This window comes from Pseudorasbora parva, chromosome 6, assembly GCF_024679245.1.
Source record: "Pseudorasbora parva isolate DD20220531a chromosome 6, ASM2467924v1, whole genome shotgun sequence".
NCBI classification, from domain to species: Eukaryota; Metazoa; Chordata; class Actinopteri; order Cypriniformes; family Gobionidae; genus Pseudorasbora; species Pseudorasbora parva.
Genome location: NC_090177.1, coordinates 37,485,803 through 37,512,537, shown reverse-complemented (window position 1 = coordinate 37,512,537; position 26,735 = coordinate 37,485,803). Strand labels below are relative to the sequence as shown.

At 37.6% G+C, this 26,735-nt stretch overlaps 1 protein-coding gene across 3 annotated transcripts in view; it reads left to right on the top strand.

Annotated features, from left to right (window-relative positions):
* The window catches only part of hdac7a (histone deacetylase 7a), a 121,179-nt gene that overhangs the window by 43,918 nt on the left and 50,526 nt on the right, over nt 1-26,735 (top strand). For 2 of the 3 annotated variants that reach the window (XM_067446836.1, XM_067446838.1), the window contains exons 3-4: nt 25,023-25,201; nt 26,268-26,355. In XM_067446836.1, coding sequence (XP_067302937.1) covers nt 25,023-25,201; nt 26,268-26,355 — 267 coding nt within the window. The remainder of the gene's footprint in view (nt 1-25,022; nt 25,202-26,267; nt 26,356-26,735) is intronic. The other variant, XM_067446837.1, reaches the window with a different exon arrangement.

Here is a 26,735-nt window from a genome sequence, read left to right as displayed (position 1 = left end):
ATTTTAGGAACGTGATCAAATAGTATCAAAAAATTTGATACTTAAAGAAACTTTGCAAATAATCAATTGTGTGAACCTTCAAATTGTTCCTCCAGTCGAAACCTTCTAACTGCAAAGCCTTTCACGTTCCCTAACAACGGACAGCCTTTAATATTAATGTTACACACAGTTTTGTTGTTTCACATTTGTTTTGAGTTGAGTTAATCTGAGTTAAATTACGCTCGGACTGGTCGACTTCCCAGAATAAGGCACTGGCGTTCTCTGGGATTGAGAGGAAACCTGCGTCGCTACTGAAAGCGAATCACAAACTTCAGCACTGGGCAGGAGCTTTAATAATTTAATAATCCATCCACTCTTCCTCCCGCACAAGCACACGCTTCCCTCATCTTCTTGTTGACAGGAATACACATGCTGTGTGTATCTGCAGATGCTCAAGTATTTGTGACCAGCTATAAATATAAGAATAGCACACACACACACACACACACACACACACACGTGTACACAAAGGCGCGCACTGGCTGGACGGGCGTCCTGAGCAGCTGCCGCGGAAGCAACGGGTCTGAATAGCTCAGACAGCTGTGTACTCTGCAGGAACACTCAGGACGAAAACACACCGCTTGAATCTCTAATATTATATCGTTGATACGTTAACATAATCTATTATTCCTCATGAGCTAAAATAGCTGCCTCTGACGTCAAATATAGGCTTTTCAGCTGACCATTTAATATACGTCCAGTGAATTATAGAGTCAATAACTAAATAGAGGAAGAGATATTGTTGCTTCAAAATGTGAGCTGTGTCTGTAGGCAGTATTTTAAGACTTTGTGACAAAGAAGTACACGTTTAAAAAGAGTACTTGTTACGGAAATAATATATTTTAAATGTATATACTTCCGTTTAGGGGTGTAACGGTACACAAATCCGAAATTATTTTTATTCAACAGTGGTTTACTAAAAAAAGTGTCTGTCTAAAAATGTCTTAAAAATAATGCTGCAAATATAGGGAGACCTTACTTAGGCTACACATTGTAATATTAAAGGTTAACAACAGAGTCCAACTATTGGCCTCAGTTCAGTTATTTATTTTTAAATATAATAACACTCATAAGCTTCACATAAGGCAATTTTTGCAACTTCTAAATCTAACTATAATTGTTTTTTTCTCCAATTCATTGTTGCAATAAATTACACACGGCTGTCAAATCATGACATTTATTTAAAAACACATTAAATAAACAAGACTAACAGGTTCAGTAGAATATAACGAATATAGGCTAATATAATGAATATATAGGCCTAGGCTAATATAGTAAACATATAGGCTAGTATAACGAATATAGGCTAATATAATGAATATATAGGCCTAGGCTAATATAGTAAACATATAGGCTAGTATAACGAATATAGGCTAATATAATGAATATATAGGCCTAGGCTAATATAGTAAACATATAGGCTAGTATAATGAATATAGGCTAATATAGTGAATAGGCTAATATAAGTAATACATTTAGCGAAAGAGTTAACGTTAGTTTCTCCAATGAACTAACAGCTGTGGACACTGAATGACTTGCCTGAGGTAAATGTTCTCAAGCTGTTTTGTCTTTCCGCGGTTGAAACACTGATTAAGCGATTACACGACATATGCATTTCACAAAGCTGTAATGTATCCTCGACATACCTTAAGAGACATTAAAGCCGCACTTGGCTACTTTTGCTCTCGGGGGCCCCCTACAGTTTGGAAAAAATAATGTCCTCAACTACTGTCGTAAGATCTGTCATCCTACAACAGGGCATGCCATCGCGCGTGCATTTGTTGACATGACAGCCCTGATAGCCCTGAACTAGTGATGCGTGGCTCGTCTCATAACCCGCGGACCCCGTATGTCTATTTAATGGTCGCGGGTGCGCGGCGGGTTGTAAAAATATATACAGTGGTGCAGTGCGGGCCAAATAACTTCATAAAAGCGTCCCGCGGGTCGGTGCAGCACTAACAGTTCCCCTGAACACTGCAAGAGGATTTCGAGTTCTTCTGGCGTCGCGTGTGAAACGTCTTCATCCCAGGTAACGTTACAGTCAGTGGCATATGCTTCAGCATGTCATATGAATATAATTTCATGGGTTTTATTTTTTTCAAACGCCAAATAATCACGATGCTCACGTTTACAAGCCAGCGTCATTATAGTAGTCTATTGGTTACCGTTTTCCAGAATCTATATGATACTTCAGTTCAATGTTTGAGTGGTAGCTCACCGTAACAAGCAGGACAGCATCGGTCGGGCACGCCTCCTTCAGCTCACGCCGATGAGCAAACGCTGGTCACATGTTGATCCTCGTCCTGCCTTTAATCCCATCACTTTTTCATTTCCTCTTATTGCTTTCCTCCAACAAAACCTTTTCTTTCTTATGTGTCTTTTCTGCTTCGGACATGACTATATTATCCGACGAACAAAGTTGGACTCGCACGTCCGAATGTAAGGAAGTGTGGGTGTTGGTGGAAGTGACGTCTATGCCGTAAAGCAGTCGAATTTTGTAGTTCTTTTTGTTCTCGGGTTACTACCCGAAACCCGAAGTTTAAAAGTACGTTTAAAAACGATTCAGACCCCATCAGGCTATGGCAGACGTGTCATTCAACCTATTGTAAGTCGATGTATCATCACAAGAGTCTTAAAAAATAAATTATGAAGGTTGAAAAGTTACCTAGTGCTGCTTTAACTCATGTTTATTCTTTAGGAAGAGACCGATGATTGCGTTCACTCTCGCGCGCGGCGTGCCCATTTGAACTGACGCCGCGCCTACAGTGATCAGTCACGTCACATTAAAGAGCGTCAAAACGGCATTTATTGTTTAAATTTTGTGATAAAAATGGACTGAATACTTAATATGTTCGTGCGGGGACTCGGCTTGAAGTGTGTTCCGCACTTAAAACAAGCCGACTGTTAACCGGAACTGGTCGGTACACACGTACACCGTACCGGAAGCCCTATATACCGAAAATTTGGACACTTAATTGCATATTACTTGCAGATAAATGGAAGCGTACTATAGTTAAAATTTATATTAAATGCAATTAGTTGAATTTATGGGTGTTTTTTTAACTTTATATATGTAATGTCATAATTCTATTGTCTTTGAAATATGGTTAAAGTTTAATTTTTATTGAAACGTGTCATCTATTTAAATACATTTGCAATTACACATTTGTAATGATGAATTTAGATCATATAATGCTTACTTGCTTTAAATATTATATTGAATAACACTAACGTTAAAAGTACAGTTAATTACTTCACATGTGCTTTAGTGTGTTAGTCAGCACATTATAATAGAACATAAAGGTTTAAAATGTACTTTGACATAAAACATTTAACTTGACGTTGTTACAAAGTACAATTTTTAGAAGTGCACTTAAATGTGTTGTGAAAAAATAGTCATGAAAGTGTATATTCTTTAAGTGTACATAACAAAAAATGCATAAGGAACAACAGGGCTAAAGGCATACCTATAGAAAAGATATGCTTTTCACTATTCCCATGGAGTATTATTGCAAAAAAATTATATATGTTTTAATTTTAAACAACACTGAGGATGCAACAGATGTAGTGTGAAAATAAATCATAAATGTGGTTTGTTTGTTTAAAAATCTTATAAATGTATGAGGTGATGAGGGAGGCCATTTAAACACACACACACACACACACACACACACACACACACACACACACACACACACACACACACACACACACACACACACACACACACACACACACACACACACACACACACACACACACACACACACACACACACACACACACACACACACACACACACACGGCATAAAACCAGAATCAGACATAAGATACTTAATTGAAATACCTTGGCTAAAGTAATGTTTTTAATAATGTCTGTGTTAATGCTTTCAAAATTCAAAAGTTCAAAATTATGTTCTGTTTATTTCAATATAAAACAATATATAGGCTACACTTTTGTTAAAATATGTTAATAATATTTTCAAAATACAGAAACTAAAGTATTTAAAAAGTAAAGATTCTGAAAGCATTGAAGGAGTTTCCATTATAATTCAATATAGATTTACAGTAGTAACAATGAATTGATATTTTGTTATATGATATGAATAATTTCATGATTTAAATGATGTTTCTTTATATATAAATGAGGATTGTCTGTAAGGTGGACACCCAAATAATTTACCATGTGAATCTCACCATGTCATGCCAACAAATGAAGTCAGATGTATTCTCATTTTAATGATTGTGCCTTTCGCCCTGACAGCATAGGCGCCTTTTACCCTAGATACCATACTTTTACATATTCTTCAGTTATTGAAAATCTGTTGCTGTAATTACCTTGAACAAATGTGAAAATCATAAAGAAGACTTATGTCTCAAAATATATTATAATTTAGTGATTCTCGTTTGCTACATAAAAATACAACATTTTAAAAAACATTAAAATATGAGATTAAATTAGCACAGAATCAACTTTGCGCTGCCTCTTCCTCGCGATCGCATCAAGGGGCAGACAAATGTCCACGTGCCTCATCGATGTTTTTGTAGTGGTTTAGAAGAAAATAAAATCACAGTCGCTTTGTACCCTACATTTTTTTATATTCACAAGTGCACATTCAGTACAGTTCTTCTTCACAAGGGTATTTTTCATACAATACTAGAATATTGATAATTAATGAATATGATGAAAAATACACTAAAATGCTGGGCTGTTACATCCCATGTTTGGCTTTAACTGTTTACACCAACGGTTGGGTTTGACTATTTGACCCACACATGGGTTAAAACAACCCATCATTTTGTAGACCGTGTTGCCTGATATTTATTTAGAGTGTAGACCATTTCTCCGATATTTATCTGTGGTTTGTGTTTTGTTTTATTGCTTATTAGGATTTTGAGTTGCTATTTTAGTAAATAGCTAATGTTAAACTCTATTGGAATCAATAGTGAGGGCTATTTGTGTGGTGCACAGAGTTGATGATTTTATATATATATATATATATATAGAGAGAGAGAGAGAGAGAGAGAGAGAGAGAGAGAGAGAGAGAGAGAGAGAGAGAGAGAGAGAGAGAGAGAGAGAGAGAGAGAGAGAGAGAGAGAGAGAGAGAGAGAGAGAGAGAGAGAGAGAGAGAGAGAGAGAGAATATAAAGGATTGGATCATGTCACATAAGGTTTCTCTGGGCAGGAGGAATTGGAAATATCAGGACAGGAGTGATAGATAGCAAGATAAAGAAAGGAAAGACAGATGGTGAGATTAGAAGCGAGCAAAGAACGCAGCGAGAGGGTGTATGTGAATGCGGTCAAATGTTTCTAAAATTGGAGATCCTGTCTTGCACAAGGTTGATTTAGCAACAGTAAAATAGAGAGCGAGAACGGGAGGCCTATTTAAATGTGTCAACTTTATCTCATAGCCGCTTTGAAAACTTTATTTACTTTTTCTTCAAATGTAGTGCAAGGAATGAAGACTAGGCATCTGTAGGATGAGCAGAATGCTAAACCTGATGGACACATGTATCACAGTCGATATGGCAAACGTCTAAGGCCATGAAAATCTAGTGTTTAACATTTTATGGAAAATGCAGAACAGAAGCATTTTGACTAGCGGTCTCATACTTTTGGACCCCTGCATATGTTATCAGAGGTTTGGAAGCTCGGCAGTACGGAAAACGGAAAAAAGACCTTCATGGGTTTCATGCGTAACTAGTTTTTCCATCTCTACTCCCTGATTAGGGGCTAAACCCTCAGGGCTAATCAGACGCTAGGCTAAGTTAGCCATTACACGACTGAACTCTTCGCGCCATGGGGCTTTTGCAACATATCAGAGGCCTGGTTTTCTGAATGGACACTTGAGACTGACAGAAATAGCCCTTCCATTGGTCTTGTTTCGCTTTGTTAAAAAAGCCTAAAGAGTCCGGTTATATGCTTAGTATGTTTGCTTGATGCATTGTATGTTTGGTTTATAGCTAGCTAGCTTGTTAAAACTAGTTTTTTTGTTTTACACTGCTTGCCTATTCTCTCAACAAACAGTCCCACTTGGAGGAAATAAGTTTGAAATGCTTTTTGTGTCAACAACAGAGTAAGCTGTTAGTTTGAAGGTTGAACAAAACCTGTGCTAGCATGTAGCAATGCTAACATGTAGCTTTGTGAGCATTTTGGCCTTGAAACATGAACTGTTTTCTTCTACCTCAATAGAAACTGGCAGTAACAAAAATAGCCGCATACAAGAAGTCATGAACAGGAAACGAAGACAGCAAACAGGAAGAGTCTTGCACACGTTTTTTTTTTTTTTTTTGTCTCTTCTTTTGTACGTTTTGCACTCGTAACCAACACCTCACTCACTCTCATTGTTGCACTTTTACACGGCTTCCATGTACACAGAAAGGTCTCCATGGTAACTAGGCAGCTCTAACTCTCTTTTTTGTGTTTATGGGATGGCCCCGAGCACCCTTGGCTTCGAAACCAACACAGTGTTAAATGTGTGAGAAGAAAAGAGGCAGAATGAAAGAGCAAGACACATACGGGGGTAATCTGTGAAAGAGGATGTTGTTGCTGACCAAACACGGCCACTGGGAGCAACAGTACTGACTAATTATAGTTCAGAGAAAGAGAGAAAAAGAGAAAGAAGTGTTGCTTAAGAGTGCAAAAACGGACTTCATCCTCTGGCTATTTATATAAAACTGCAGATTGTTTTTGAGGTAGCCATGGCTGGAGCTGTAATCACCAGTGTTTCCTCAGTCGAACAGGAAACCAAACAATCCAGGCCCTATCGCCCAGGGGAGTCAGTGTGTGTGTGTGTGTGTGTGTGGCTAATTAAAATGGCTGAGGCCTACTCTGTTGTTGATTAAACCTCCCCTTGTTCTGTGTGTTGGCCTCTGGGGCCTCCAACACTTATTTGCAGCACTTGCAGTGTGGGTAGATATTAAACAGGCGGACAGAAAACTTAAAAAGAGAGATGTAGTCTGCAGAAGCACTACCAGACTCCTGAATGCTCTCTTGATGCCAAAATAAAGGTTCTTTATTGGCATTGATGGCTATTGAAGCACCTTTAACATCAGTGGCAAAAGGTCATTTAGGGTGTGTCACACTTGTAGTTCGGATCTCTTGGTTCATTTTGTCCGGACCAGACAAGAAAATGATATAGTTAGTCCTAGTCCGCTTAGCATTCACATTGTCATTTTTAAGACAAACCTAAAAATACAAAACAAATAACAACAACAAAAACACTTTTGTGATGTATATTTTGCAACCGAACTTGTTGAACATTAATACTGTAAAAATTATGTCAGTATTACTTTGTAGGAAAGGATCGGTGTATCCAAAATGAGTAACGTTAATGTTAGAGGGCAAACGTGGAGCAACGAGAAGTTAATTGAGTGCCTCATCAATATTTGGTCCGACGAGCATTCTTCGAAAATGCTAGAGAAAATGCACAATAAGCATACCTGGTTCTTCTTATCTAAGGACCTGGAGCAACGAGGAGAGTGCCTCATCAATATTTGGTCCGACGAGCATGTTTCGAAATGTTTTCGAAATTGTGTTTATTCTAGCACACAGCATTGTTTTGAATGTTCGGTAAGCTCCGTCGCGAAATATTCGTCATATAAGCCGGTCAATCAGGTTGTGACCCTATCCATATGCCTTTTGTTCGGTAACTTTAGGTTCGCTGTTAAAAATGTCAGTGTGAACGTTAAGCGGACCAGGACTATATGTTTTGTTTTTGTTTTTTGGTCCGAACAAAATGAACCAAACTAACCAAACTACAGGTGTGAACGCACCCTTAGTCCAGGTTTACTTAGCATCCACATGCGCTCGTTTTATGTGCGTAGCTGCTTATGATGGTATTTTGACCAGCTGAGAACACGTGAAGAGCTTATAAAATGTGTAATGACTATGACAAGAAAAAAAAACAGATATTCTTGTGCATTCTGTCCTTTATAAGTTCGTATCTTGTGACATCACGTTCCTGTTTTTGGTTTGTTTAGATGTCTTTGGTCCTTGTTGTGTTCATTTTTCAGTCGAACCGCACCAGAGTTTGTTTGGAAGCCGACCAAGGCCCGTCTTTTCAGGGGCCTTGTTTGGTGCGCACCAGGATTCAGAAGGCATTCACGCTTATTCAAATGAACCGCACTAACAGAGCAACCGCATCAGAGTTTGTTTTAATCCAACCAAACATGCCAAGTGTGAACACAGACTATAATGTTCTTCCTGCTGAGAAAGACTCCACTTTAAAATGTTCTCTGGGGAAGCAGAATGTATCTACAAAGGCTACTATGAGTGTGAGAGAAACAAAAGCATTTTTAAGAATTTGTGTTCTGGATTCCATGCATTTCTTCTTTTCAGTCGTGTCATTTTACTTTTTTGTTTACTTTTCTTACAACAATTAAATCCGCATAGTTGGGGCGTAATGTTTTTTTGTCTGATGGGACCTCAAGCATGAGCGATGGAGTAAACATTAATGACTGGCATTGGTCAATTGTTGATTGTTAATTGTTATCGTTATGGCTGAGCGAAACAGCAGAGATGAAGAGCTTTGCGCCGATGTGTTGTGAAGCTCGTGTTGCTGTTGAATGTTTAAATGGGGGTGCTCAGGGGTCATTGGACAGAGAACACGAGCAGTTTTGGAAACTTGGGTCAGGACAGTGTGGGAATATTATACTCAGGATGCATTATACATCAGCTTATGTTCCACACTAACACACCAGACACACTCACACACAGACTTCATACCAAGATATTTACCATATAGCCTACCCATAGATCTAACCTCAAACAAACCTGTTGACATCGTTAGATTTAAAGCAAAATCTAATAAAGCATTTCAAAAACTATATGTTGATTTTTGTCTCAAACAATTGTAGTGCAACAAATTCGTACACATATAGTTTGATTTAACACGGATATAAAAAAAAACTTTGTGCTAACTCTTGCACATTCAGTGTCGATAAACTAAATATAACATATTTATTTTACACCGGAAGTGTATTTCAGAAAACAAGTTCATGAACATACCAAAGTACTTGCATAGTCCTGAACCCTCACCTTAAACTTGCAGTTTGTACATTGCATAGTATATGTGTGTACAAACTCTGCCCTTCTGAGCTTGTGCCAACACGACTATCGGGTTACTTTGAGTGTCTCGTCCTGCGTTTCTCTGTAAGTCTTAATTGTTTTGTATTTCCAGTCAGTAGTTCTATGGTTACACCAGCAGTCAATGAATCGTAGGGCTGCAACATACTCAAGGCAAATACATGAACGCAAATGTGGGTTGTTGTACCGAAATGTTGAAAGTTAACCCTTAAACGCATACCTCGGGTCTTTAGTGACCCGGGTGGTGGTGATATCTGACACACAATGATGAAGTGACGTTTCAAAATCAAAACAAACAAAAGAATAGGAAGAATCATCAGCAAAAGTTGAAATGTCTCAGAGATTTACTGCAGAGCGAGAACTGAACGCAGTCAAATATTACTGTCACTGTCACTGATGGTGGATCTGCTGAAGAAGCTGTCGGAGAGCTAAATATTGATTCTGAAGATGTTGAAGATGATAGTTTTGAGAATATGTTTGAGATGGTGAATATGAGGCAGATGCTGAATGAACTGAAATGAGCTCTGATGAGGACAGTGATGATGATGATGGGATAAAACATCTGCTCAAACTGAACCCTCACAAGCTCCAAAAGGTCACAAAATATGCTTTATTTTATTCTTCTCTAATTACTACTCTAATATTAGGACAGTTTATATTCTCACAACAGGTAGAGATCCATCTTTGTTAGATATAGATCCGGGTCGCTAAAGACCCCAATATGTAATAATGATAATGAATAATGACGCAGTTTATACTGTGGTGCATGTTCGTGCTCATGACAACTGACTTTTATGGTCAGTTATCCCTTGCAAGTTAGATATGGTCGTGACGGAGCAAGCGATTGCATAGAGTCTTGCTCTGCAAGTTTGTTGAAGTTAAATACATTCAAATATAAAGTAATAAAGGTGAATAAAGAAGTATTCAGAATCGGAGAATTAATTTTAATCCCACCCCTAATGTTTACAGTTAGTTCCTTGAATAAAGCCCAGTTAAGACTACATAGTATTTGTTACAATAGTCACTGTCATATTATGTGATTTTAAATCATAAATTCTTGACGTGTCGGGGACAATAAACTTGTCTGCTTCATACTACAGTAACGTTAAAGCTACACTGTGATATTTTCCCCAATCTAGCGGTGAAAAGGTATATGACCATCCAGTGAATAATAGTTTCTGTTCCTCTCAATTCCGATTTCGTTTTAACTACGGTGGCCGATTTAGTCCAAGATTAACATGGCTTCCAGTTCGACCTCGTCCATGAGTGCTCCTTCGAGTGATGAGGTTACTTTAGAAAACGATTATAATTTGCAGTTATTTAATGTGCCAGTTAACATGTAGGTTATGACATCTATGTAAAATGAATAATAGTTTTACGTTTTCCTTTTTTTTTTTTTACCATTTCATTGCTAACATCAGCTATCAGGTTCCCAGACGAATGCAAGCTAATCTTAGTAAAGTAACTTTTATCAGTGCTATCGTTATTCTGTATATTGTACGACATCATTAGCGTAAGGCAAAGTTCACATTGTAGGCTAAATCATTTTCCCCGTGAGCAGAGATCAGTTGATGGGACGGAGGTGCGAGGGAGAGCTAGAGGTACGCGAAAGGCGAAGCTTGAATTTACAGGAATGTCCTTCTTTCCCTAATGTACTTTCAAGATGGAGGGGCAACATGGCAACCAGCACTCGAACCCCTCACCCGTATGTATTTTCAATGGCATATTATAAACTTACGAGAATACTTTATTACTTGAAAGAAGTAAATATACATTAATGAGCACATATATTTTTGAAAGAACTGAGTGTTTTTAGCTAAGAATAAACAAAAAAAGTTACACAGTGTAGCTTTAATAATCACATCCATCAACATGATTTCTGCCCGAGTCCTATTTCCCACCGGCTGTGAGGTGAAGACCACATGTCCTAAGATGCTGCCCTCAAACTTGCCGTCATCAACCTACGCCTTTGTTTTGAATAGGCGCCCTCTAGCGGACGGAAAAATTACATAGTGCACCTTTAAGACTACACAATATTTGTTACAATAGTCACTGTGTCGTATTATTTGCTCTTGAATCATACATTTTTGACATGTCGGGGACAAGAAACTTGCTTCCTGTCCAATCATCGCTTGCCTTTTTTACAGTGCTTGATGTCATCGAGAAAGTGGAACTAGCGACTGACTTCCGGAAACAAGAGTGTAAACAAAGACTGGCTGTACTAGCCTAATGCTAATCCTCTCGGGTTGCTGAAGCACTGCCGCTATCGTTTTTTCCCTTGAGGAAACATCATAAAGCCAGTATTGCTGCCATACTCTACCTCCACGAACCTTTCCTCAATTGAGTAATTCCACCTATAGCAACCCCAATACCATCCTCTCTCTTTTATTTCACTATGTTTGAAAGCTGTTTACGGAAGTGCTTCTGTGCTCCCATTGGTTAGCATAACTCACTCACTCTTATGTCCTCTGAGGTTTGTTCTTGAGGGATAATTTATTGTAAGGTCTCATGTGAGAGTATGAATTCCCAGCACACATTTCCATAACAGTCCAAACATTTTAATCTTGCTATGTGTAACTATAAACAGATCCTGCCTTAAGCAAATCAGTTTCATGGATAGCATCCAGTTGCCAAACGTGTGCTTGTAAATTGAATGATATCAAATGCAAACACTTATTTGTGTTTGTCTGTACAAATCTCAAACGGCATCTTGATTCAGTACACCAGTTTATAGTTCAACACAATAAACGAGCCACCTAGAGAAACAAAGACCCTCTCTGCCAACTATTAAATGAACTTCAGTGCGCATAAACGAACACACCCTGATTTGACGCGAGGCATGCGCTCGCCCGAGCTCGGACGGGAGCTCTCTGAGGTTCTTGCCCCGTCGGCGGCTGACCGGAGGCCTCTTGAGTTTCTTTCTCAGGAGTGTCAGGTTTTCAAATCAGCTCCCCGCTCCCATACCCCCCAGCTCTCTCTGAACCTCCAAACACACACACACACACACACACACACACACACACACACACACACACACACACACACACACACACACACACACACACACACACACACACACACACACACACACACCGAGACAGCTTTCATCTCCGGGATCTGAGGAGATATGGATGGCATAACAGAGGTCAGAGCTTTGACATGAGAATAGGCACTTTCTCAGGCAGTTTATTCAAGAAATATTATGTGTGAAATACTCAAGTTGTCTTCTGTGACCCGCGGACAGCTACCTCAGACAATCAAATCTTTTGTAGCAACAAACGCGTGTACTACACTTACATTATCTAGCATCATATCTAACAATAACACATTTGCGTTCGTTTCTAATGTAGCAATTTGGTTTTACGCTCTTTGATTTTTTTCAAAAATGCCTACTGTTAAAAACAACCCAAGTTGGGTTGAAAACGGACAACGCCAGCAATTGGGTTGTTTTAAGCAAGCATTTAACCCAACCGCTGGGTTAAAACAGCCCAGTTGCTGGGTTTGTCCATTTTCAACCCAACATTGTTTAGAGTGTAGTGTTTCATGTGCATGTAACTCCAAATTACAATATTATAACATATTTTACTGAAATATGTGTGTAAAATGAGCTTCATATCTCTTTGACAGAAAAGCCTAGAAGGGGTCAATTGGTGATTTCATTATTAAATTAAATTGTTTTTTGTTTGTTTGCACAATTCAATTATTGAAAAATAATGATGGTTTTAAACAGGTTTTCAACAGTGCTGTAATTTAAATCTAAAACGTAATAAGTTTACTTTACTTAGAAAAAGTGAGGAAACCGGTTACCTTAAAATTTTCAAGTAAAGTAGCGTGTTATTTTTTTGTTGGCAAAACTTAACAAAATTTGTACAGAAAACTTGTTAATTAAGTATACTTAACTCAAAATTATTAGTTGTGTTAACTTGTTATTAGTGTTCACATAACTAGGAAAATATTAGGAAACCGATTGCCTTAAAATTCTCAAGTAAGCTGAGTTTAAAACTCAATTAAGTAAGCTTAATTGCACCAAGTTTTTCTTACTTAAACCATTCAAGTTGTGTCGACTTAATTTATCTGTGAGCTGAGGAAGTGTACTCCCAGAATACAGTGCAGCACGAATAAATTAATCACAGGGCAATCGTAACTCCGGTTTAGTACTTTTGGCTTTATTGTACCATTTTTTTCCAGTCTTTTGTCAGTATAACCCCAATAATGACAGCAAATGAACTTGTTTTATTAAGTATAACAAAATTTTTTTTATCATTGTTGTGTTTTGCATGATGAATGTTGAAGTCTGTGTGTGACTCAAAAAAGTAAAAGTTTGTCAGAAGTGTTAGCAATGAAATGTTAAAAGGTCATTAATTGGCATTACATTTATATATATATATATATATATTTGTGTGTGTGTGTGTGTGTGTGTAGATGTATTTATATAAGCATATGTGTATATGTATGTGTGTGTGTATATATATATATATATATATATATATATATATATATATATATATATATATATATATATATATATATATATATATATATATATATGTATATATATATATACATACACACACACACACACACACACACACTTATTACTTCCCTTCCTTTGAAATCAGGTAACTGTGATTTCGTGTTGCATTGCTGCATCAATAGGAAGAGATTTACAGTAATATAAATTACGTTTGCCCAACCAAAGGGAACACTGATCACCATAATGGTGAGAAATTTTAGGAAATCAACATAAAGTTATGAAGTCAGCTTTTGTGACGCTTTCCCAAAGTATTTAGTTGTATTTTTTAATAACATTTGCTGGAAAATGAGTGAATGCATCTAAGAAGAACGATGACTGCAGAAGTGGAGGAAATTACTGAAAAGTCTATTAAGAATTGCCCCGCCTCAACCTTTTGCCCACACACTGTTTTTTTTTTTCCCTTTGGCAAAATGGTACTCAAACCAGTCAAGTAATGTTTACTTGAGTTTTCTAAGTAACAAAGGCATAGCATGCAAATAGTTCAGATTACTAAATTGTTTTAAGTAAGTTCAATAAATTATTGGACATTAAGTAAAGTTTACTAAAAATTCTTAGTAAGAACAGCTGTTGGATTTTACAGTGAGTTTTCATTAATTGAAATGAAAACATTACATGAAAATTAATAATGTTGCCTTCGCCACTAACTAAAATAAAACAAGATATACAAAAATATAACTGAAATAAAATTAAAAATCAATTAAAGATGGTAGAAATGTTTAAAAAATCATCAAAATGACAAAATAAAATTACTAAAAAGGACTGAAAATAACAAAATAAGTGCTAATTATTTTTTTATTTATAAATATTATTGTAGTATATCAATAATATCCCCATTTGACAGACAGTTTAATACAAAACACTTGATTTCCTTCTCCATGAATTACAGTAAATATATTAGTAACATTTTACCTAAGGCCTTTATGTGTAATACATTATAAAGGTATTAATAAAGTGCATTGTATTTCATAAATCATTGTAACCAACATTAAAGTGCTTTATAATATTTGCAGATTTCTTGTTACATCTGAACAAATTTGCATTGTTTGTTGAACAATGAACTCACAAGACCATATTGCGTTATGAGGTGCATTACAAGGTATAATTAATGCGTTAAAACACTTTTATAACGCATTGTGTATAAGGGCTTTAAGTGAAGTGAAGTATGCATGGTATTGTATTTTCATGAGACTGGTTAGGCACCTGTGACTGTTGGTTGCTGCACATTTTAAAACCAAATTAAAATCAACTCATTACTACCACAGCATTTTATTTACAGGCTGCTGGTTAACCGGCATTTTCTTATAGCTAAATAAGCATTCGAGTTATTAAAGTTGAACTGATAAAGTTGAACTCATAGTCCTTTAAATCAGATTTAAATGCCATGTTGGATGTGAGTCAGTTTAGTGAAGAGGGAACACTTAGAGTTTAATCGCCACCGTTAGTGAACACACAACCCGAAAGCTTTGTAGATATCTCTAGAGGCCATTATCCAGCTGTGTGTGTGTTTGTGTGTGGTCACTCAACACACTCCTAAGGCTGATGACAGACTACATGGCAGTCAGAGCTTGTTGTCGATCTCTTTGGAGTGCGCGCACTCGCACAGATGCTCTGACGGGTCTTATCTGCAGGTTTTCGTAAGGTTTCAGACACACACCACAACCCTTTCACACACAAAACCGATGCCACTCATGAAGTAGCCGTCACATACACATCAAACGATGACCACTTTCACTTCTGTGAACCGAGTCAACTACCGTATCAAATCAGACCCTTCAAGAATCCAACTTTGTTTCAAGAGAAAATCCCTCGCTTCTTGAACTCTTCCCTGCCCTGAGGAAGTTCGTGGCACATTTCGCCCCTCCTCGACTGTCAGATGAGCATCACAAACAAAAGTGGCCATTGAAACGATCAGAGCTAAAAAAGAAGCATCTCTCCCTCCCACTCCAGAATAGCTGCGCCGCTACATGCCATTTACGCAGCCTAACGTCAACATCTCACGGCGGGGGGGCGGGGGTTGGTTCTGACCCCGTACAAGCAGATGTCACTCGTTCCGCACTTCCTGTTTTGCTGGCTGGTGTTATTTTCAGATCAGCACACACACTCACAAACACACAAACCGGCTCTTTTTCTAGGCCTCCAGATTTACAGCGACAGCTTGCCTCCTATTGTTCTCCATTTCCCATTCTGCTGTGACTCAGGCGACATCGCTGGCCAACAGCAGTGTGTGTGTGTGTGTGTGTGTGTGTGTGTGTGTGTGTGTGTGTGTGGCTCAAACTTAGAACAGCCCGTACAGCTGGTGTTCTTGGACAGGATTCGTTCGTGAAGGTCAAGTGGTGTAGGCTCAGCAGCACTGACTGACAAGCCAGCATTATCCACCTTTATCAGGATAAAAGGCCGTTCACACCAAAGACGAGGACTATAGGAACTTAGCACCGCAGGAACTTTCCCCAGGAACTAGGGACTTTGGGGTTGTGCTCAGTGTGTTTCAACCATAAAGTGTAAAAAAAAATATGGACGCGTCATCGTGTGTTACTCCTGGATAACAGAAAATGGGCAAAAAGGCGGGATGTGGGCGGGGCTTAAGTGACGCAATGACTATAGACGGCGGATTAATGGCTATCCACCTGTCACTCAAAGTAGCCACACCCTTAATTATGCAGAACGTTAAGGCTTTATATAACGCAAACGAATGAGTTCATCCCCAAAAATTCACCCCCTCACAGTTGTCATGAAGGGCGAAATTAGCATTATAGACAAAAACCACAATTTGTACCAGGCTGTAAACATGTTTTTTCTGCTGTAAATTTGGGCATTTTAACATGGGGCTCAATGAGATTCTGCTCCTTCTGGAGCCTGTCCCTAGTGGCCAGTCGATGAATTGCAGTTTACATTACTTCCCCATTGGCTTCAAGAGAGATCGCGGGAGGTTGCAGTTTTGTTTTGACGCAGGTATCATAGTCTAAATTAAGTTCCCTGCACGCAAGGTTATACTTTAGCGAAGGGGGTGGCACTTGCGTGCTAAACATGCCGATCGGTTGAGTTCATGCAGCATTTTATTTCAAACACCACTTTTAAAAGTCAGTTGCGTTGAGTGCAGGAAGAGTTGTTTGCTATTCGAATCAACAATGAAGTTTAAAAAATACAACCAATGGACTGATGATGAGGTTCAGGCTTTATTAAAGGTGCTGTATGTAAGTTTTTCACTTTGCTAAAGCATATGAATTCCATAATATGTTTGCAGATATTTGGGAAACATGCTGAGTTCACATACTCGTTTCAGTTATTCTACTTTGAAATGTGCGTCCCGTGTTGGAATGTCTGTTTTTGTTTTGTTCTGTGCGATATCGCACGTTGCCAGTTCACCTAATAGTATTTCGACATCAGGGTTGCCAGTTAGCGGAGAACACGGTGTATTGCTACCAGCAAACAAACTGGGTCAGATAACACAGATTCTACTTGACCTAAAAAGCCTTAGCATCCATCAGAAATTCTCTATAAACGGGAGCATATTAAATCGCGGATAAATCAACTCATCAACTTTCATTCTCACTTGCGCTAAATCCTGTTGCGTGTCCTCAAGCAGTAAATGTGAGTTCCTCTGATGAAATTAGGGGACGTACAACAGCCTGTCCCCCAATATCACAGCTATCTTAGGCTGGGCTGTGTAGTTGTAACCACCTCTTAGCTCTGCTCTCTGTTTGCACTTTGAATATTGAGACTTGGACTTATTGTTTGCACTTAATAAGACTCTTTAAACTGTTTTTATTTCCATGTTCAATTTGTGGAAAGGAATTAAAATACAAGGTCACACACAGTCTCAGGCAGTACGAACCAAAGAAACGTGTGTGAACTCATACAGGAGAGAAGCCGTCAGTTGAGTATATTGTATACAGTTCTTGTATATTGTCGTCTTTCAGTGCATTTGATAATTTATACTCAGAAAGTAGATCTGACATGACATTCATTACAAGCTGATTAGTCAAAACATATTTCAAAATGCACCCGCATACTTTTTTTCCATTCATGAATTTTGTCAGAGGAAAAAAAATCTTGTCTCATTCTTGTGAACCCAATCTCGTGTCTCGTCTTGTCACACCCCTCGCGTATACCTATTAACTCAACGTCGCTGCTATAGAAAAAAGTGCAGATTTTCTAGAAAAACCAAAATGGCAGCAATGGGCACACAAATCAGCTGAAGACAGATTCCAGTCGGATACACCATAATAGGATTTAGACTGACAATGTGAACAGAGCCTTTTATCGTATTGTGCCTGGTTATGGCATGGTGCTGTATCTACAATAAAATTGTGGTGGCAATTTATTTATGTTTTATCAGAAGCTATGGTTTCCATTGTTAGGGTATTCCATTTCGCGTACAGGCCGGTCTTATGACTATATATTGACTAAAGATAATTTTATTATCAAAGGTGGATAATTAATCCATCTTCATTGCGAATAAGAGATTTCTAGTAATCTTTACTGGTCACATACTAGGCTTTTTTTACTTAAAAAACCCAAGTTAAGATTAATTGATTGGTTTGAGTGCCCTTTTATCAAGCAAAAAAAAAAAAACGTTTTTGAGGCGGCACAATTCTTAAAGGTGCTGTATGTAAGTTTTGGATCGAACTAAAGCATAAAAATGCCATCATATGTCTACAGATATGTAGGAAACATGCTCGTTCACATACTCGTTTCTCAGAAAAACAATGCTACTGCCAGTTATTCTGCTTTAAAAGCACGTTACGTGTCAGAATGTCTGTTTTTGTTTTGGTCTGTGCGATACCGCACGTTGCCGGTTCACTCAATAGTATTTCGACACCACAGGTTGCCAGTTCCTCCAATTCTGCAGTTATTTTTCTCTGTTGGCATTCACTGTTTTCCCAAAGTCATCCTGAATTTTAAATTGCCAATACAAATGAAAAATGTGAGAGAACCGCATAAGCTGACTATAAGGTTTTAACTCACCATTATGGTGATCAGTGTTCCCTTTGGTTGGGCACTTGGGACTTTATTTATATTATTGTAATTCTCTTCCCACTGATGCAGCGATGCAACACAGTTATTTGATTTCAAAGGAAGATAAGCAGATGACCAGAATCCTTTGATTTATGACTGATTATGAGTTCTCTATTGAGCAAGTCACACTTGATGGCACCTGTATGTGTTATTTTTATCCATAGAGGTTCTGAAGTTAGTCAGCATGACTATTACACACACACACACACACACACACACACACACACACACACACACACACACACACACACACACACATGGCTTGACATACAACGCGTGTGCTGAGAGAAGCCTTTTTAAACTGGTTGTGCTGGTCAAACAGGTCCGGGTGTGAGAGGGCTGGAAGTAGAAGTGTGCTACACACTGGAACTTGTGTATTTTTTCTGTCTGACTGATGCTAGTCATGGAAATAAATGTCTCACAGTCACTGCAGTGACAAAACACCTAGTTTATCATTTATTACTGGTCCTGCATCAAATATATATATATATATATATATTGTTCTTTTAGGAGAGACAAGTCAAAATCCAGGAGACTACCACTGAAAAGGAACGAGCCAGACTTGGTGGTCTTTTTTGACTTGAGCTAGTAAATAACCACCTAGTGACCACTCATAGCAACTGCCTAGCATAGTTATGCAATAAAAAACACTTTAAACACCTTAGAAACTGCATGACAACTCCCTGGCATCATAGTGGCATGTTTTGCACAGGCAAACACCGTTTTTAAGTTCAACACAGACCTTTAAGCAAGGCATTTTATGAACTAGTTCTTTAGAAAACTTGTTCGAACAATACATTGAACCGAACAACTTATAATGTAACATCAAGAACGTCTTTAATTTTCAAAGTTCTCTATAATCAATTGAAGAAGCCTGTGCAGAACAAATGCTGCTTGACAAGCAAAAGGATCATCTGATCTAAAGATGCTGAAAACACTTTTAGGAGTGGCAAAAGCTCCTTCAGACGTTATGTTCTGCATACATTACATGAACTAGTGAGATATTACACACCAAAAACCTAAAATTATCTCTGACGTGCCAGCATTTCTTCCTCACTGCATAATGAATAGGTATAGCTACAGGAAGTTATCAACTGCAGTCAGACTGTCTACATCACTCAAGGAAAAACACACCTGGATTTAATGCTGCCTTGTTCTAAAAATACAGTTAATTTAGAGTATTACTAATAATGTCACTATTAATATTACTGTTGCTCACACAACGTGACTAATTCCTTTCTAAACTATCAGATGTACAACTTTCACCGTATACAGAGACCAGAATATCATAGAAACCTGCTTTTATTTCAAGAAATGAAATACTTTTCTAGCAATTACCCTTCAAAAACTAGGTAACACTTTAGTTTATGGTCCAATTCTCACAATTAAGTTGCTTATAAGCATGCATGTTACCATATGCATTATATTTGCAGTTTATTAGTACTTGCATGGCCGTGTTCTAGATCTATATAAAATACCTAAATTTAACAACTACTTTACTAACTATTAATAAACAGTAATTAGGCGTTTATTGAAGCGAAAGTCATAGTTTAATAGCTTGTTAATAGTGAGAATTGGAACCTACTCTAAAGTGCAACCACAATAACACTCATAGCTCTGGCATCAGATATAATATTAATATTTTTAATATTAATAATAATATTTTTTAAGATATTTCACAGAATGCAATGGCATGGCTATTGTATATTACTGTTCAAAAGTTTTAGATCCTTAAGATTTCTAATGTTTCTAAAATAATAATTCTCTTTTGTTCTCTAATCCTGCATTTATTCGATCAAAAATACAAATTGAATTAACACATTTGTGTGTGTGTATATATATATATTTTTTTTTTAATTATTATTTTTTACTGTTATGTATTCTTGTCATCAAATCATCATTACTTCAGTCTTTAGTGTCGCATGATCCTTCAGAAATCAGTGTAATATGATGATTTGATGCTCGAGAAACATTTTTTTAAGGATTATTTGATAAATAGAAAGTTCAACATTATATATACATTATACATTATATATACAATGAACATTCATTTACTCAAAAAGAAAAGAAAAGAAACTGACCCCAAACTCAAGTATGTGTTGCAGATTTAACTTTTTTTAAAGTAATTTCTGGCATTTGACAACCAGTTTCGTTTGCAGTCGGTCTCACGCTTATGTTCACCAACTCAGAGTTTCCTTAGAAGCAGATTCATACTTACACATTTTTTCCTGCAGACACACAGTCGCACAGCTTTGAAGGAAGAGGTCCCTCACACACACATTTTGGTTGTGCATTCCACTGCACATCTGCTTGTCTGTCACTTTTATTAGTGTATTTGTTGGCCTGTTTTTGTTGAGTTGGCTCTGACTCTTTTGTTTGGCTTTCTGTGTAGGAGTACCAAAAGTGCATGCACACAAACACACTACTTGCCTCACTACACAAACACACATTTGTTCCTGTATTATTTATGTAACATACTGTACATAGTTAAGTCATGAAACTATTCAGAGCAGCTGATTGGTTCTCTTAAAGCCGACTGAATCTGTTTGTTCTATGTACATAACCTTTTTATTTCCTTTCTGAACTGGGTCAACACTTTTCCTAACCCTCCACCTTCCCCAGCACCACCTGCCTAGATCTGCTAGGGGACTCTCTCGGCTTTCCTTGCAGCATCTTGTATGCTTTTCCCTGTATTTATGTGCATGTTTTGACAGTATTCACTCATGCCAGCAGCCCCAGCGTAGCAGATTTAGTCCGCCAAGACAACGCCTAAGTACATTCCATTCTTATCAGTAAATGCTGTTTAATTCACTTCCCAAAGTCATGATTGAAATGGATTTATTGCACTATAAACATGTATTTGTTATTAAAAGATTACCATATTCATGCACCATAGTATTTACACGTGCTTCAAAGAGTACCGTGATAGTAGTATAGCACATTTCATTTCAAGAAATGGATATCCTTAGCACTCTAAAGGTCGGAAAACACCATATTGCTCAATTCCGTCTCATTTTCCTCTGGGACTTTGAGTTCCTTTCCTGGATCTGTCAGCGTTGGGCCGGTAGGTCATTTCTCACAATGCCACGCAACGCTGAAAGCTGGAATAATCCATGCAGGGTGGAATATAGTAAATGTTCTGTTATCAGGAAGGGAATGCTGTGGGGGGGAAAAAAGAAGTGGGAGTCGTGTTATTTCCTGGAATACAGTAGAGCTCTGCGGATCTTGTACACGTCTGGGTGGGAATACCCTGGATGTTGAGAGCTCAGGGAAGCAAGAACCCAAAACATGTTTGGCATCCAGGGCTGCGGTGCCAAGATGTTCCTCTTCTCCATTTCAAGACCCTAAAAAGGGGTTGAGGAGATCCTGGACTGTGTCAGAACATGTCAGGACATCCCTCATCATGTAAACAACTCCAGCGGGTCACTTCTGGCCGTTCTCACGGCACTCCTGTTCTCTTGTCATAACTGGCGGTAAACTGAAATTGATTTTGATTTTTTTGATGGCCGTTGCTGTCTTTTACTTAAAAGACTTGAAAACCCTTACTTAAACTTACATATATATACATGTACATATGCACACACACACATACATACATACATAAATGTATATATATATATATATATATATATATATATATATATATATATATATATATATATATATATATATATATATATATATATAAAATACATATATACAATATATACATACATATATAAAACATGGATAACAATTACGGAACAATTAAAGGTTTATTTTACACCAATTTACAAAAAAAAGGAAATTATAAATTATAATAACAATTTAAAAATGAATATATAGCCTATATATATGAAAACATTAATTGAACTTAAATGATTTATACTTTATGGCAACTTTATTGATAATTGCTTTAATCCTAATACACCTTTAATCATAAAATACATGTTTTTTTCACAATTGAAGAATCTTAAATATGCATAAAAAGGCAGTAAACACTGTACACTCAGTACTCTGGTAAGCCTGTGTGTCGGAAATAAAGACAAGGTAACTAATTTTACACGCGTCAGACATCACACAGTGAATATGACACAGTGAACGACCAGATATAGAGCAGCATAGTTTGAAGTGGTCAAAATAAATGTCCCGCTTCCATCACGGCGGCCAAACAGAAAAACTCATCGGCCATTATCAGCCATAGTGATTTATATTGGTCAGCCACTAGTCTTAAAGGGGTCTTATCCTGCTGTTCCAACTTTAGTTAGTGTTTGAGCATAAGAAAAGATCTGCTCACACCTAAGGGAAATATTTTATTTTAAAGAAACCACTTTTCAAGAACTACAATGAACGGCTTGTTTGGACCACAACGTGTTGCTTTAACGCTATCTCACGATCAATTTGTACGTATTATCAAAAACGTACGAATGACGTCGTACAAATTCATACGAATTAACCACCTCGTAAAATATGTACGCATTGCCGTGAGATCTTCTGAAGTCATAATGTAACTCATTTAAATAACCCCGCCCAACGCAAAAAGGTGCTGCATTAGAGAAGACGGTGTTGTTGCTGTCAGAGAGATGTTGCTAAAACCTTTAAAGGCTGTCGAACTTAGTGGTTAAAATTTATTTTTAACACTGTGCCTAAACATTATAACCGAAACATGTATGTGTGTGCTGCACATTTTATGAAACAATATTTTTTTTTGACAACCAAGCATGCAAACATATATTTGTATACCCCAAAAACTAAATCAAGACTTCGTAAAAGGCCTTAAACGGACCTTCACCTGCCACCTCATGTCATCTCTTGATCACATTTCTTATTCTTTCTCAGTTTGTTCCTCTTGCATAACGAACCAGCTCAAAAGGTACACATTGTTCCTCACCGGTTGAAGTCATCCGTGAGTCATTTTCCACGCTGCTCATTGGTCTGCTGTAGAAAGCGGTTTTGTTCAGTGATTTGTGTCAGAATGAAGGTGACAAAGCAGTCACAATTTACAGGAACACAATAGTAAGTGTGCTTTGGGCCGTCAAAAGGGCATGAGTCACAATTTCTGCGGCACTAGGTCTTCTTGCAAGTGTGAGAGACAGCTATTTTTGCGAGGCGTTTTTGGAAATAAATGGGAAAGAGTTGGGAAATACTGAACTCTATGGTAGACATGCTTGGTTAACTCTTCAGATGAGAAATCTGTCAAGCGCATTCACAAACGTGCTCTGGTTTTAGCTGGGCAACGCGCCAGAGCTGCATGACTGACATCAGTGCTGTGGTAGCCCAGATATGCACCAACCTACATGCACACGGCGGCTTTTTGTGAGTGTGTTTGTGATTTTCCTGTCTGCTCTGTGTGAGAGCGCTTGATGTAAGGGTGAGGCAGTGCGTCCCATTGACTCACTGGTACCATGCAAATATTATTAAAGCAGCATGCAAAAGTTATGGAAATCAGGCGACTTTATATCACTGCAGAATGTGCCATAAGGAAAATTTTGGGACATGCACTTGCGCCAACACACACATCTTTCTCTCTTTCTCTCTCGCTTTCTTTTCTCTTTTACTGCATTTTCACCTGCATCCCTCTCCTACCACTGGAAATGTCCTGTCATTGTTTTAAAGAGATTACTAAATCAAAATAATGGAGGGTCAACAGGTGAGCTAGCTATGATGCGAGGACCTCAATAACTGTATTAATATTTTGATTTTTATGAAGTCTGTGAAGAAAATTTGACAAAAAAAACTGGCCTGTTTCAGAACCATTAAGGTTTTTGCAGTGTGTGACATTTTCACCATTGTATTATGGATATATTTTTGTGTTGCTTTATTTTGTTTTGCATCAATCACACACAAATATAAAAATATAATTGAATGAGAATGATAATAAATTGAAAGACACACATATAAATACAAGTATTAAAAAAAGCTATTGTGTGAAAATTGTCTTAATTGTCCTGAAAATATTGTCACAATGCAAATAAAAAAATCATCCTAAATATAATATACTTAATTTTTTACGCTTTTAAAAAAAAAAAAACTTAAACTGATTAATAGAAATGTATAAGGTTTCCAAATGTTAATAAAATAATCTGAAGCATCACAGCTGTTTTGAACATTGCTAATAATAATACCTATTTCTTAATCATCATGAGAATGATTTCTGAAGGGTCATGTGACACTGAAGACTGGAGTAATGATGCTGAAAATTCAGCTTTGATCACAGGAATACATTACGTTTTATAAAATATTCAAATAGAAAACCCTTATTTTATATTTTAATAATATTTATATTTTTTCTCCTATTTCTCTAAGTCTTACATCATAGTCAGTTTTTAAAAATATCGAATAAATGTGTGTGTTTCTGTCCATCCAGAAGAGTCACTGTTGTCTCCCACGGGCCCCGCCCCCATGGACCTGCGTGTAGGCGAGCGTCTGGTGCGTCCGGGTTCGGACACGGCCTTCCTGTCCCCTCTGCACCCCCCTCTGCTGATCGGCCCCTTCAATCCGCAGCACTGTTCCCAGTACAGCCAGCCGCAGCTGCAGCATATTCAGGTACACGCGCCATACACACTGATCTCAGTGCAGTCAGAGACGTAGAGAAACACGTTTAAATAGCTTCTTAATGCCTAATTAGACACATTTCTGTCACAATCAACATCTTTGTTGGTGCTGGAACATAAACCCCTTAGCTTAATTATAAATCACTCATTACAAACCATTCAAAAGGATATATATATATATATATATATATATATATATATATATATATATATATATATATATATATATATATATATATATATATATATATATATATATATACAGGCATAACATTATGACAGGTGAAGTGAATGAAACTGATTATCTCTTCATCACAGCACTTGTTATTTGGTGGGATATATTAGGCAGCAAGTGAACATTTTATCTCAAAGTTGATGTGTTAGAAGCAGGAAAAATAGGCAAGCATAAGGATTTGAGTGAGTTTGACGAGGGCCAAATTGTGATGGCTAGACGACTGGGTCAGAGCATCTCCAAAACTGCAGCTCTTGTGGGCTGTTCCCGGTCTGCAGTGGTCAGTCTCTATCAAAAGTGCTCCAAAAGGAACAGTGGAGAACCGGCCACAGGGTCATGGGCGGCCAAGGCTCATTGATGCACGTGAGGAGCGAAGGCTGGCAAGAAGAAGGAAACATTTTCAAAAACATTTAACATATAACATTGCCAACCCCAAACTTTTCTTTTAATATGGCTATTAAAGTATATTTAAACTTTTAATTAAACCTATAATATCTTGATTTTGTTATTGGGCTCTATTAGAACATGTTTCCATGGTTAAAGGTTTAAAAAACATTATTTTTCCCATTGTGCTCTGAACTTTGTTCAGCAACATTACACACTAAATCAATTTGAACATGAAAAAGGCACCATAGATCCTCTTTAAAACAGAATGTGATGCTTTCTAAATGATGTACTCTTGTAAAGATGTCTTGCACCTTTTTTACAAAGCAGAAAACATGAGAACATAATTTATTTAATTAATAATTCCCAACATACATGTACTAGCTAGATAGCATTTTTATAGTCTGAATAATTAGGATGTTATACTCTTCTTTTTTTCAAGCAGTATAACATGGAGCAGCATCTGCGAGACCAAGAACAAGCCAAACAACAGCTACAGCAACTCAAACACAAGGACAAGAGTCAACAGAGTGAGTGACACACAACAATCCCTGCTGTTCACAGACTCACTGTGTACTTCATTAGCAAGTATAGGACACTGCTTTATAAAACTGTCTAATAGCAAGTGACTAAAGTATGTGGAGGAAGAACAGGCAGCTTTGAGATGTTCCATTTTGATTTGAGAACGTTATCAAAGTGACTGAGAAATGCTGAATTATGCTGCACCAATGCCCTCTTTAATAGTGCAGCAACTACAGGGCCCCGGTTGCTTCAGGAAATAGCTCTGAAAGTAAAAACAAAACTTTGTGGTTGAAAACACATGGGAGGAGTCTGGTCTCCTCTGAACATGGGGACCCTGTTGCTCTGTAAAGGTGATTTACTGTCACACTGCTGCGGGTGACCTGCCACT